A 13,963-nucleotide genomic window follows, 5' to 3' on the forward strand; every position below is an offset into this window, starting at 1 on the left:
CACTCTAAGTATCTAAAGAAAAATCCAAAACCTAAAACAATCAATCTATTAAAAACTGTTCTTGTATGAACTGTGAAAACTGTGGTTTAATTTAAAATAAAACATTACATTTCTTAATACAAATATGTACTTAAAGTAGCTAAGGCTGTAAATGATATGTAGTGGACTAAAAAGCATAATATTCCCTATGAATGGTACTGAAGTAGAAGTATAAATAAGATATCAAAGTAAAGTACATGCTATTACTTGAATACATACCACCACTGATATAGTAAGATACAAATGGTGATGAAAAACACAAATAAACTATTAACTATTATTTTATCTACCTGCAGGCGTCAGGGTTTTATTTTTTCACTTGCAGTAATGTGTATATATCATGTCACGTCACGTGTGCAACAACAGGCTTTAATTTTGTATATTTTGTTTGTATTTTGTCATTGTAGTTTCACGAGATTCACTTCGTGTCAGTTGTGTCACCACGGCATGGTGCACAAGGCTAATGCTGTGTAAAAGGCAAACAAAGAGGACTGGAGGAGGTCAGTTGTGTATGTACACCTTGATAATGCTCAACTAAGGTCTTCACAGTGCCGACACAAAGGTGAGTGAAGGTGACAGCTCTTTTAAATCTTACATTTTATTACAGAGACAAATATAAACAGCATCATTAAATAAAGAAACGGTTTATTATCTGGTGATATCTCATTGTGTGAGCTGTTGGATGGAAAACACAAACAAGGTCAACACGGTTACCTCGGTGTGTCTTGGCTGAGCTCCTGCAAACATCCAGTGTTACCGAGCAACAGTGATCATTTGAGGGCGGGCGTTACCTGAAGCATATAAACCTGTTAATGGAAAGCTTCTTGCATACAAAATTAAAAACGGTTGCTTAGGAGGAAATACTATACTTTTTTGACATAATATACCATAATTAGTTTCTGACATACTAAACTGTAACTTTTATGACGTTACATTCAATGTATTTTATTCACAAACAGTTTCAAATACAATCATAATACATGATGGAGATATGTGGAACGGGACATAAACGATCCAGACACTAAGCAGGAAGTCCAACACATTGTACGTGATGGAGCGGGACTTCTCTCAGCAGTTGCCCAATCACAACAGAGCTGGCCAGCTAACCAATCAGAGCAGACTGGGCTCTGGTTTCAGACAGAGGGTGAAAAGAGGTGCTGCAGCACAGGCAGTATGAGAAAAATAAAGAACTTTTTGAACATTAAAGCGTGGAGACATGTAGAGGCAAGAAATACAAATATGCACCTGGAAATTAGCATGATATATCCTCAATATGAAATATCTAAATGTAGCATACAGCCATATATATATAATATATGTACAAAAAATGTTCTGTACTGTAAACATTTCCTCCTACATCGGTGCTGTATTTCTAGCCATTCTTATTCCAACATCAGGCGCAGAATCCCAAAGCATTTCCTCCTAGGACAGGAAGGATTTGCATATGATGTGAGTGTTGGTTCATCACTGTCCTCCACCTCTACTCGCTCTTCTTCTTGGTGGCATCAGGGCAGAAGACCTGAGCCAGGAGGACGCAGCTGAGACAGGCTGACAGAGTGTGGGACACCGTGGCTAACCAGTTTCCTGTCTCCTGTAAGACACAGTTTGGAGCAGTTGGTAAAGATAACCATGAGTGATTGTAGAATAGTGCATGCTGTGTTTCTGTCTGAGCGTACCTGTAGAGACACAAAGATGAATCCCAGAGAGCCGGCCCAGGACAGAAGCACCGACAGAGAGGACAGCTGGCCCGTACTTTCGTTACTGTGGTTTGTTCCAGCCTGGAAGACCTGGAAAAAACAATAACAGCAAATACATTCTCTGTCCTCTGATAGATTTACATTTTGCATGCTTACTTTTAGTTTGTCTCAAAAAGCCATGTGTGTAAAAAAGTGATCCACTAACAGAGATGTTAGAAAGATATAGTGTGATTTGTTTAGTTGTATTTTATAATTAGAGAATTCACAGATTTTACTTCTTGATTTTCCAGATTCAAGACTGTTATTGTCATGTGTACATATAGCTACAGTGTACTTATGATGATGAAGATCTGAGGTCCTCCAGCAGTGCAACACAATAAAACAGTGCTAGTGCATTTGTAGTTTTGTATGTGTACGTGCTAAATATTTTTGTGAGTTTGCACGTTTTTCTTTTGCATTTGTGGAAAGTGATTTACATTAACACATTTCACGCATTATTGGTCTGTTCATACTTAATCATTTTGAGACAAATCTACCTAATGGTCATAGGACAGCAAACATATTGAGCTGCAGAGATATGTTTGAGTTGCTACCTTGCTTGCTATTACAGCTGGCAAACTGGAGGCCTGCATCGCTGAGACGACTGCTGCCGCTGCATAGGACGCCAGAAGGAAAATGGCCCCTCCGAAAGCCAAGAGGAACAGAATTCCTGCAATGAAAAGAGAATAACAGGAATGCATAAAGAATTTCATGCACAAAGAAGAAAAAAAAAACACTGAAAACCAGCTCTGGTTTCAGACAGAGGGTGAAAAGAGGTAGGCAGTACAGGACAAATAAAGACCTTTTTAAACATTAAACAGTAGAGGCACAAAAAACAAATATGAACTTGAAGATGAGCACAATATGTCCTCTTTAACTCAGAGAAATGTGCTCTTTGAACACAAGGTCCCTCCCAAGTGTATGAGTCACAAGATAACACCACAAGAGGGCGCTCCAGGAAAGCATTGAGCAAAAAATTAAACAGGAAGACTTTATGAGTCACTGATAAACCCCTCTTCGCATAAACATCAAACTGAACAACAACAGAGCTGCACACAAGCGTTTTAGTAGCAGAAATATATGTACTCATACAGGATGCACAGGACCTTTTCATTTGTCAATAAAGCATTTGACTTCTTAATGATTGATGTGACTGATGACTCTACAAAAGTCACCTTCTGTGAAAATACAGTTATGACTATATACATTTTTTATTGAATAACTCTGTAGAGTCTTTAAGCTTGAAAAAGGCAGGTTGAAGCCTTGCTGAGGCTTCATCTAGAGCAGTGCTTCTCAAAGTGTGGTCCGCGGACGACTGGTGGTCCGTGAGCACCCCCTAGTGGTCCGTGAGTATATTGGTAACATTTCACATTTGAAATAAATAAATACATTTAAGGTTTCCGCACTCTCGTGGGAATATCTCCGCAATGGAGCGAGCTTAAGTTTCAAGCCCAGCGCAACACCTTCGTCACACATGTTGCCACTTGTTTGTACCATTTTCAGCCGATTTGTAATCTGTTCTAGAAAAAGGATGTGATTTTGGATATTTGTGGAGTTAGGTGGTCCGCGAGTGTTTTTGTATTGGTTAAGTCAGGGGTGTCAAACTCAATTTCATCGCGGGCCACATTAACATTATGGTTGCACTCAAAGGGCCGGTTGTAACTATAAATATATAAATATACATATATAAATATACATATATAAATATATAATATATATAATGTATTATATATTACATTATTGCCTCTGAATTTGATTATTATCGGATAGGATAATAACTTAGTAATTAACTACGTCTGAAAGCAGAAGTCCAGGGCAAATAATTGTGAGTCTCTTCAGTGCGCATGTCACAAAACGAGATGCATTGTGGGACATGTAGTTTATGGGCAACCTGCTTCTGTAAAGTGGCATGTAACCGTATAATAAACATATTATATTCTTTGCAAGCTCTTGCGGGCCACATGAAATGAAGTCGCGGGCCAGATTTGGCCCCCGGGCCTTAAGTTTGACACCCCTTGGTTAAGTGGTCCTTGGTATGAAAAAGTTTGAGAAACACTGATCTAGATAAACCTAATCAGAATCTATTTCAATGGTTCCTAAATTTAACTACTGTACTGGCAAAAGGTGGTGTGGTTTTTAAAAGGTGTTCAACATCAACAATTGTAGGCAATGTAATGAGGGTATCATTTTTGGATAAAAAAGTAAGTACAAAGGATTGGAAAACAAACTATGTAAGGAAATGGTTTAAAGTGATCATAACAGGCATGATTTTGTAATGACAAAGCTTGGGGGGGGGGGTACAACTGGTACAACATGCAGCCGCCAGATTCCTCACACACCACATCCCCCACGGCATCCCGTAAAAAAAAAAAAGTTGGAATATGAAATTAGAAAATTGTGCTTGAGTGTGCGCTAACCTGTGAGGGTTCGGCCACGATAATACAGGATGAGGAAGACAATGGCGGCAGTCTGGGTCAACGTGATGAGCCTCTCACCCCAGGCACTGCGAAGAAGTAAAACACATAAGTATAATAACAGATATACAGTCAGCTGCAGGCAAAAGCTCTCAGAGAAACATCCTTCTCTGCAGAACATTAACAGACGTCCTGTTTACCTGGCAGATTGGCATTAAGGAGTGTACATTTGTTTGAATGGATGTCATCAGTGCACACCCAGTCGCTTGTTCAAACAGTGAGTCATATATTCATAAACTGAAGCTGAGGAAATAACTGGTGAAACGCGCTTTGATGTTGGGCTTGTTGTTGACATTGGAGTACACTAATAGCATCACAGAAATAGATGTAAACAGTAAAGTGAATGCATCTCAACTCGGGACCTTGACACAGTAGTAAGAGGAATAATGAGTAACATATGCAACTGATTAATTAATGACTTGTGGTCTGATCTACCAGTGAATCAGACAGAGAAGTCTTTTGTGTTTTTTCGATGCTATATACGTACAAGAGAGGGAAGTGGTGTGCTATGGCGTACACGACAGGACAGGAGAAGGCGTAGAGCTGCAGCAGGGTGGAGGTCAGACTCAGACCGTCTGCACTTCTCCTCCACAATATCTTCAGCAGCTGGGGGAGCTGCGCTGCACAGAGACCACAACATGCAGTCAGTGTCACGATTAACAATACTTACAAATGAGTAAAACATTGAACAATTGCAGTGGAAGGCGGAAACATTTCGCTCTTGATTTGCAATTATTGTCTGTATTTCATTGAGGGGGAAGCTGCTCTGTTTCTGTTTCTTATTATTATTATTATTGTTATTATTATCATTCAAAGGAATGTGGAAATATGAAAGATTATTGTATGTCACAGCTAATGTCATAATATAGTATTTTCATAGCAGTTAGCCATAAAATTGCATATTATGCAATAAAAATGAGTTAAAAAATAAAGTATATTATACACATTTCACAAAAAAGTTATAGTATAGTTTAATGTAAAAAAAAGTACTTGTATAGTACGTTATAACATCTCACTTTAAAGTCATTAAAAGTCATAGAATAATAGAGTATGGCATGAAAAGGTGATAGAACAGTATCATCATAATTAATGGTTTTTATTTTTAGCGCTTTTCCCAGTGCTCAAAGTGCTGTACATTACATATTACGTATAATACATTGAATACTGTGGACAATACCCACAGGAGCAATTTAGGGTGGAGTATAGTAGGTTAGGTGATGGAAAACTCACAGTACAGTACTACATGTCTTACTAGTATTCTTACTATCCAGATACAATGTTCTACTTTATGTTTGCAGTGGCAGGGTTCAGCTTCTAAGAGACATTTAGAGATGTCACCGTTTCTGCATTTCAGATATTTAAATGCAGTGGTGTTGTGATGCCATTAGCAGGCCTGATGTTGCCATGGTGATCTACAGTGTTCAGCATTACACAACAGTTTACCAGAAGGGTTTGTGACTCATCACTGTGGTGGCCACTCATCAATCATTATAGAGAGAACAGACTTCTTTGTGACTGTTGCATGATTACATCAGATGTAAGGCTTATCTTCTTACCCAGGAAAGTGTCCAGTAAGATCAACAATCCCATAACTCTGTTCATCACAAACCTAAGGCAAGCCCCTGCAACATAGATACAAACAAATATTAAAAACAATAAGAAGTGGGAGAAGTACTCAGATCTTGTACTTGAGTAAAAGTAGAAGTACCAGAGTGTAGGAATACTCTGTTACAAGTAAAAGTCCTGCATTCAAAATGTTACTCAAGTAAAAGTACAAAAGTATATGTAATGTACCAAGAGTAAAAGTAGGCTACTCATTCTGCAGTTTGGTCCATTTCAGAATAATATATGATGTGTTTTATAATTATTGATCATTAAAGTGTTCTCAAAGCTGGTAAAGGTGCAGCTTAATGACTTTGTATTCTGCAGGGTAGCTTGTGGATTTACTCCAGGTGGAACTAAAGTCTGATTTAAGACTTGATTATATTTCACATCATTCATCCACATCTGTGAAGTAACTAAAGGTATTAAATACATGTAGTGGAGTAAAAGTACACGATTTATCTCTGATTTGAGGGGAAGTAGAACTAAGTACAAAGTAGCATAACATGTAAACACGCAGTTAAAGTACAAGTAGCACCTACTTGAGTAAATGTACCTAGTTACTTTACACCCCTGCTTTAGTGTGCATTAAACAGGATTTTGTAAACGAATTACAGAAATAATAGCCACATTTAACACATTATCACAGTTTGTGAAAACGCTAAACACAGTGCTAGGCTATAGGAGAAACGCCTCCTCACATCTGGAGATTTCTGCAGGATTTCCCCAGAGACTGTTTATATATTAATAAGCGCTCTTCGTTCCGAAACGTCCTCGCGAGGAGCTCACCGTTCATGCTGAAGTTGACGAAAAACCTCTCGTAACATTTTTCGGGCATTAAAAAAGTAACCAGGAAGTTTTTGAAGGCAGACGGGGCCATGGTGGAGCTGCAGCCGAGACTGGTGCTCTGTGCCTGGGGGAGGGACTCTGAGGATCCCCGGTGTTTACAGAGGAGCCGGAGGGTACACTGACCTCTGAAGACCCCCCTCTCTCTCTGATAGGTTCCCCTGTCCAGTTATTAATTGTTCTGCTGTTAAATATAGGCATCTTAAATAATGATAGCTGAATATATATTTTGTTAAGCATGTTGTAACTTTAACAATGAACTATACAAACAACCTTTATCATTAATATGATGTATTAATTTTTTAAAATATAAATACTTGATTAGTTTTTGGTGTAAAGTTTTAGCTTTTTCCCCCCATGTGAAGAAAGGGCCATTTAAATTACTTGTTGCTTTCCTTCCTTAAAAAAACTGATCATAGGAAAATGCAAAAATATGAATTTGTGTTTTCAATTTTATTTAAAAAAAAATAGGAAATTAATTGAAATGAAATTACTACATTTAGAAGAAGTTTTATTTTTCACTTAAATCAAATAAATAAATAATCATAATAATAATATAGGCGACAATACATATTCAAGATTTTGCACAATAACGTGATAAAAAAAAAAAATTGCAGCGGGGACTTATACAAATAAATAATTGAATAAATACATTCCTTAACATTATTTATAAGGGAATCCTAAATTCATTACACTTAAACAATACAAAAGACAACTTCCATATTTCTAAGTTTTCATCTTCCGACATTAAAGCCATCAATTACATGTTATGATCTCTATGGTTATGATGCATTGCAGGTTTGACTCCCTGGTTAGATATCTATATATTGATTAATCAGGTGAGTAGTTCATCTTTTACAGAGAAAATTCTATTGTATTGCATGAAATGAGGAGAGACGTGTAAACATATAACATATACATACACATGACAGATCCCGCCCCCTATTTAAGTAAGACTGGTGCAAAATATGCTAAGTTAAAATTACTCAAATAAATAACTCCAGTGCGTGTGTAACTTAGCACACCTCCCTCACCATCAGGGGACTTGCCTTCTCTAAAAACACAAAGGAATAGAGCCGTTAGTCAACATCCACTCTGACAAGATGTGTACTGCAAAATGTTCCAAATGCATCGCCTTTTCTCTGTATCCGTTCGTGTTCATCTCCATCCTCTGTAACATCGTGCTGTTCTTCCCCGCCGGGTCCGTCAAGTACGCACAAGAGGGCCACATCACCGAGGAGGTGAAATACATGGGGGGGCTCCTCGGAGGAGGAATCATGGTGAGTGGAAACAGACAGCAGAATAAAGGCAAACAAATAAAAAGACAAAATAGAGACAAGCCCATATTAGTCCAAATTTAAATAAAGACTAATAGGTGCACATTTTAAAAGCTAAGTGAAATTATGAATGTGTAGAGCTTGTATATAATGCATGTATTGCACGTTGTATTGCTGAGTGAAGTTGCAGCAGAATAACGACTGCATTCTGCTGCAACTGCAAAAGAGTGTATATCGCACATACAGTAGCAGCGTTATTGCACGAGATTGTCATAGTCAGTATTGTTTGGTGGTCTGCCAGGGGCCGTGGTGGTTGTACCGTCTGAAGGAGATGACTTTGGAATAGATGTAACTTGTTTCAGAATTGTGCTGCCTATGGTAAATGAACAACATTCTCTATAGCGTTTGTTTAATTGGTTTCAGTAAGTTAGTCCTAATTTGGGGCTAAATTGGTCAAAATATGTGTTTTTCTTAACTAGATATTTTTGACCAGAGTCAACACGTATCCCATTCTAGTGTAAGAGACCTTCAAGAGGCACCGAGACTTACATTTTGTATGAAAGGTTTGAAAAGGAATCCCTCAAAACGGACTGTGGAAAGGTTTCCCTGGTGCTGATCTGTTTTTTTAAGGAATCTCATTTGCTATTTTGAACATGTTTTCACACAATGGCGTCCTCTTATCCCCTGACAACTAATGTGTTCCTCCACAGGTGTTGATCTCATCGATTTACATCCACTTCACTGGAGAAAATGGCTGCTGTGGGAATCATTTTGGGGTGAGTCAGTCGGACAGCTAGTCAGAGCGCCTTGAGTTCACTTTGTTTTGTCAATCTATTATTTCTCAGGGGAAGAAGAACATTCTACTAGATTCAAGTGTTTGACGGACGTTAATCAAGCTGAGAATGACTCGATAAGAAACAAAGGAAAACAAATACGCTGCATCACCATTGCAGAACATGAATTCTCCATAAAGGGATGAAGATGCACATTTCGTTTCCCCTTTTCTTACTTTAAAAAAGCACACTCATTTCTATCGTAAGAGCGTCGGTTCAACCAGAAAAACCACTGGTATAATCTATTCTATACCATCTGAACATCCTTTAAAGGTCCCCTATTATTCTGTTTTTCATCAATATATCACAGGTCTCAGATATATACAAACATGTCTCTGAAGTGTTTGGCTCCAAACACCAAACAGATCGTTGCAGCATTACCCATAATCCCCTCTGTTTCAGCCCTGTTTCCAAAGTGCTGATTCTCTGTCTGTTACTTTAGATGAAACTAAGGAGCCCCTCCCCCACGCCCCTCTGAGAGATATTTGGTTACAAAGAACACAATGGTGCTCTAGGAGGAGATTCAGGTGATAAGGGGGGGGGGGGGGGGGGGGGGGCTACCTTGGTTGCTGATTGGCTAATGGTTACACAACCCACAAAATCGTTATGACATCATAAAGTGGCCAAAATCTGATCAGCTCATTTTCAGACAGGTTTTTATAGAAATGGATCAGGACAAAAAGAGAGAGAATCTTTGTTCCTGAAACGTTCAGAGTCTCTTTACACAGAGGGGACACATGTTGATGTGGAAGAGACATGAAGAAGAGGGGACACATGCTGATGTAGAAGAGACATGAAGAAGAGGGGACACATGTTGATGTAGAAGAGACATGAAGAAGAGGGGACACATGTTGATGTAGAAGAGACATGAAGAAGAGGGGACACATGTTGATGTAGAAGAGACATGAAGAAGAGGGGACACATGTTGATGTAGAAGAGACATGAAGAAGAGGGGACACATGTTGATGTAGAAGAGACATGAAGAAGAGGGGACACGTGTTGATGTAGAAGAGACATGAAGAAGTGGATTTTGCATAATAGGTTTTAACATCTAAATCTTTGACCTTTCTTTATCATTTGACTGCAGATGTTCCTCTCCATTGCCTTCGCTGCAGTGGGGGTGGCCGGCGCTCTCTACAGCTTCACTGTGGCGATGGTCGGTCTGAACAGTGGGCCCCTCTGCTACGCTGAGGACAAATGGACGACACCTTTCAAACACAGGTTACGAACAGATTTCCGATTTAAAAAGGACATATTATGCTTATCTTCAGGTTCATATTAGTATTTTATGTTACTGTGACATGTCTCCATGCTCTAATGTTGAAAAAGCTCTTTATTTTTCTCATACTGCCTGTGCTGCAGCACCTCTTTTCACCCTCTGTCTGAAACCAGAGCGCAGTCTGCTCTGATTGGTTAACTGGCCGGCTCTGTTGTGATTGGTCAACCGTTTACAGATGTCCCGCACCTTAGCCTATCTTGTACAATATATGTTGGAGCGCTAGCCGGTGTTACTTAGTAAACAAAGGAGTCCAATGGAGGCGTTTCTCCCTCTGAAGGAAACTTAAGCCTTTGTCAAAGTAATAATAATAATAATAATAACTGAGATTTCTATAGCGCCTTTCAAGGGACCCAAGGTCGCTTTACAGGAATTGGGGCGAGCACACACAAAACAAAACAAAACAAAGGTCAGACAGACAAAACAACAGATCGATTTAAGGACCGAAAGCCTTGGCAAACAGATGGAACTTGAGGGCCCTTTTGAAGGCGTCAAGTGTGGGGATGTTTCGAATCTCCGCAGGGAGAGCGTTCCAGAGGGTGGGGGCTGCCACACTGAAGGCTCTGTCCCCGAAGGTTCTCAGTTTGGTGCGGGGGGTGGTGAGCAGGCCAGAGTCTGAAGACCGCAGGTTCCGGGGTGGGGCATGTGGGTGGAGGATGTCCGATAGGTACTGGGGGGCAAGGGCATGGAGGGACTTGTAGGTCAGGAGGAGGACTTTATAGTTTATGTGGAACTTGACCGGCAACCAGTGGAGGTGGATGAGGGTGGGAGTGATGTGCTGCCACGGCTTTGTGTGCGTGAGTACCCTAGCAGCACAGTTTTGGACATACTGGAGCCTGTCCGGGGTTTTGTTGGGAACCCCGAACAGGACACCATTGTAGTAGTCCAAGCGGGTGGTGACAAATGCATGCACCAGGGTCTCGGCAACCGACTCCGAGAGTGACGGTCGGAGTCTGGCAATGTTCCGCAGGTGGTAAAAGGCCGATTTGGTCACTGATTTGACATGGGAATGGTAGGAAAGGGTGGAGTCGAGGATCACACCCAGGTTGCGGGCTTCAGGAGATGGGGAGATGGAGCAGCCGTCGACCTCAAGGACGAAGTCACCAACCTTCTGGAGCAGTGCCTTGGGTGCCACAACCATGAGCTCTGTTTTACCGCTGTTCAGCTTCAGATAGTTTGAAGACATCCATGTCTTGATGTCATGCAGGCAGTTGATGAGAGACTGAGGGGGGAGCTGGGAGGATGGAGTGGTGCTGAGATAAAGTTGGGTATCATCAGCGTAGCAGTGGAAGTTGAGTCCATGATGTCGGATGATCTGGCCGAGGGGGAGCATGTAAATGGTGAACAGGAGGTCAACGACTGAAAAGTCAACTTTATTGTCAATCTTCCAGTTTCTGTGTACAGACAGAGAGCTCGAAATACAGTTTCTCACAATCCTGAATACAAAAACAAATATGTATACAAATAGATATATTTATACATAATGCACACATTAAAGGTGGGGTAGGTAAGTTTCAGAAACCGGCTCGAGATACACTTTTTGTTATATTCCATGGAATGCTCTTAACATCCCGATAGCAATGAATATCTGAAGTGCTTTGACAAAAAATCCATAAAAAAATGTCATCTGTGGAAGCCGTAATACTGTAAAAAGTACAACCAATCCGGGCACACACTTATCTCGTGCCCTCATTGGTCATGTGCGTGTTCGTGTGTGTTGGAGGAGGGGCAAGGAAGTGGCAGATTTTCTCCGGTTGTGTATTTTCAAATTCTAGCGATTTCGAAGCGGTTTCTCAAACTTACCTACCCCACCTTTAAGACCTAAATAAAAGCACTACAATCAATATATACAAAATAACAGTCACTTCAATATCTTTGAGAATGTACATTATAGTGCAAGACTGTCCATACTCAGCGTAAATAAAGTGTCTGGTGCTGGAATTTTGCCGCCCATTTAGGCTACATGCACAAAAACCTATACAACACACTATATGAAAAGGAAACCCTCCAAAAACAGAATAGGGCCCCTTTAAAAACGATGAAGTGGTGGTCATTTAAGCATCTTATTTCCCACAGTAACACCTCCTACCTGGCCGACGCTTCTTTGTGGAAAAACTGTGTTGAGCCTAAGAACGTGGTGCAGTTCAACGTCGGGCTGTTCCTCACCCTGATGGCCACCAGCTGTCTGCAGGCGCTGCTCTGCGCCGTGCAGATGATCAACGGCCTCGCTGGCTGCCTGTTTGGAGCCTGCAACAAGAACAAGCAGAATGAAGTCCCACTTTCATCATAAGCAAAGGCAAGGCAAGTTTATTTACATAGCACCTTTCAACACAAGGCAATTCAAAGACGTTACGAAACATATTATGAAATGGCATTTAAAAACACTCATTTGAAAGCAAAGATAATAAAACATGAATAAGAAAGGTACATGAATTAAAGTGACAGAGCAGTGTGAGATACACACATCTGAAATGTTTAGGTCTCTCAATCATTGCTCACTTTTTAGCAGAAATTGTTTTCTTGGACCTCACTTTCTCTCTACTTCTTTTTTAACTTAATTAGTCCGCAGCAGATAGATGGATTCAAAAAGTTCTGTCCACCAGTTTTTTTTACATTTGATGTGTTTTTTTTAATTCAGGAACCATGAGTGAGGAGGAACTAATACCACTTCTGAAGATTTGAATGGCGCCACCTACTGGAAAGCTGGGAGAAGTTTGCTTCGCTGCATCTGCATGAAACGCTGGCTTTGAAGTTACTGCTGTTGTATGGAAGATCATTAGGGCCTAAAAGAAGAACAATTATGAGATGACGTTTGAGTAAAATAAAGTCAGATATCATTATTTTGCCAGGTATAATATGATCAACCCGATATCACGGCAAGACGTGAACATGTGACGATTTACCATGCTGGGAGACGTGAAGATGTCACGAAATGTCATCCCTTCAAACGTGACAGTTACACGGTATTGTTAACCCATGTTAACCATTGGAGAAATAACCGGAAATGCCAAGCAAATGCTACCCCGACGGTCGGTTGTTATTGTCAATATTAATATAATAATGATTTATTTTTTAATAGTCACACTCGATTACGAAAATGTTCTTGTTGCCCCAGCTGGTCGACACCTCTTTTAGCAGAAACAAAGGCTAAATTAATGTAGTAAATCGATGTTAATCCATGCGTGTGGATGTGGAATTAACGGAGGTGACATTGTGCGATTGAGTTGCCAGGCAACAGCTTCGGTTCATGTTAATTTACAAACTCTTCAACTACAACCGTAGTTATATTTAAAAACATGTTGGAAGGCCTCACGAAATACTTTAATGCAAATTAAAATGTAAATGTGAAGGAATATGTGTATAACAAAATACATCGGTGATAAATTAAACCGGAAACTGACGTAGGCAAGATCCTCAGCTCGATGATTGGATGGTTTAGCCGCAATGCATGCTGGGATTTGGGGTTTATGTGATGTGAAATCTGAAAACGTTTTTTAAAAACAAAATAAAACTTTATTCCTAGTGTGCTTGCTTTTCTCTTTGAAAGTCATCACACAACAGCATTGTAATACACGGTTCGGCTCCATTACATTTTACATATCTGCCGTAGTTATCTATTTATAGAGCCCTGCTGAGAAGACTTCTAGACAAACAGGAAGAACTGCCGCCAAAACTGAAAACGTGACGTGGATCATAAATATATAAGCAATTAAACAACATCTTACATTTCTTTTCACACAATACGTCTCCTTGCAGTATCAACACTAATTCGGCTGACTTTTATATTTGATCCAATTGGTAGATAGGCTGTATTTACACCATAACGGTGCAGAGCTGATAGAAAGGGACACCTGGTGGTTAAAGCACGTTATTGAATTTT

The 13,963-nt window shown here is 40.0% G+C and overlaps 3 protein-coding genes across 4 annotated transcripts; 1 reads left to right on the forward strand and 2 right to left on the reverse strand.

Annotated features, from left to right (window-relative positions):
- Positions 1 to 619: 619 nt before the first annotated feature.
- Positions 620 to 6,776, reverse strand: LOC117457995 (mannose-P-dolichol utilization defect 1 protein-like). The gene is made up of 7 exons (XM_034098232.1): positions 6,641 to 6,776; positions 5,806 to 5,871; positions 4,737 to 4,869; positions 4,193 to 4,278; positions 2,330 to 2,445; positions 1,716 to 1,826; positions 620 to 1,630 (listed from the first exon to the last, which is right to left on the reverse strand). Exons 1-7 carry the CDS (start codon positions 6,729 to 6,731, stop codon positions 1,520 to 1,522), a joined length of 714 nt encoding a protein of 237 aa, XP_033954123.1. The 5' UTR covers positions 6,732 to 6,776; the 3' UTR covers positions 620 to 1,519.
- A 676-nt stretch (positions 6,777 to 7,452) lies between these two features.
- On the forward strand, positions 7,453 to 13,610 carry LOC117458797 (transmembrane 4 L6 family member 4-like). Of its 2 annotated transcripts, none has more exons than XM_034099465.2 (5): positions 7,453 to 7,977; positions 8,685 to 8,750; positions 9,895 to 10,028; positions 12,160 to 12,384; positions 12,722 to 13,610. In XM_034099465.2, exons 1-4 carry the CDS (start codon positions 7,801 to 7,803, stop codon positions 12,371 to 12,373), a joined length of 591 nt encoding a protein of 196 aa, XP_033955356.1. In that variant the 5' UTR covers positions 7,453 to 7,800; the 3' UTR covers positions 12,374 to 12,384; positions 12,722 to 13,610. The 2 variants fall into 2 exon arrangements, with proteins under 2 accessions (XP_033955356.1, XP_033955357.1); XM_034099466.2 differs by having other exon boundaries at positions 12,160 to 12,379.
- On the reverse strand, positions 10,043 to 12,231 carry LOC139435067 (uncharacterized). The gene is made up of 2 exons (XM_071205405.1): positions 12,173 to 12,231; positions 10,043 to 11,398 (listed from the first exon to the last, which is right to left on the reverse strand). Exon 2 carries the CDS (start codon positions 11,267 to 11,269, stop codon positions 10,520 to 10,522), a length of 750 nt encoding a protein of 249 aa, XP_071061506.1. The 5' UTR covers positions 11,270 to 11,398; positions 12,173 to 12,231; the 3' UTR covers positions 10,043 to 10,519.
- Positions 13,611 to 13,963: the final 353 nt, after the last annotated feature.

The sequence above is a fragment of the Pseudochaenichthys georgianus genome, chromosome 14 (genome assembly GCF_902827115.2).
Source record: "Pseudochaenichthys georgianus chromosome 14, fPseGeo1.2, whole genome shotgun sequence".
Lineage (NCBI taxonomy): Eukaryota > Metazoa > Chordata > Actinopteri > Perciformes > Channichthyidae > Pseudochaenichthys > Pseudochaenichthys georgianus.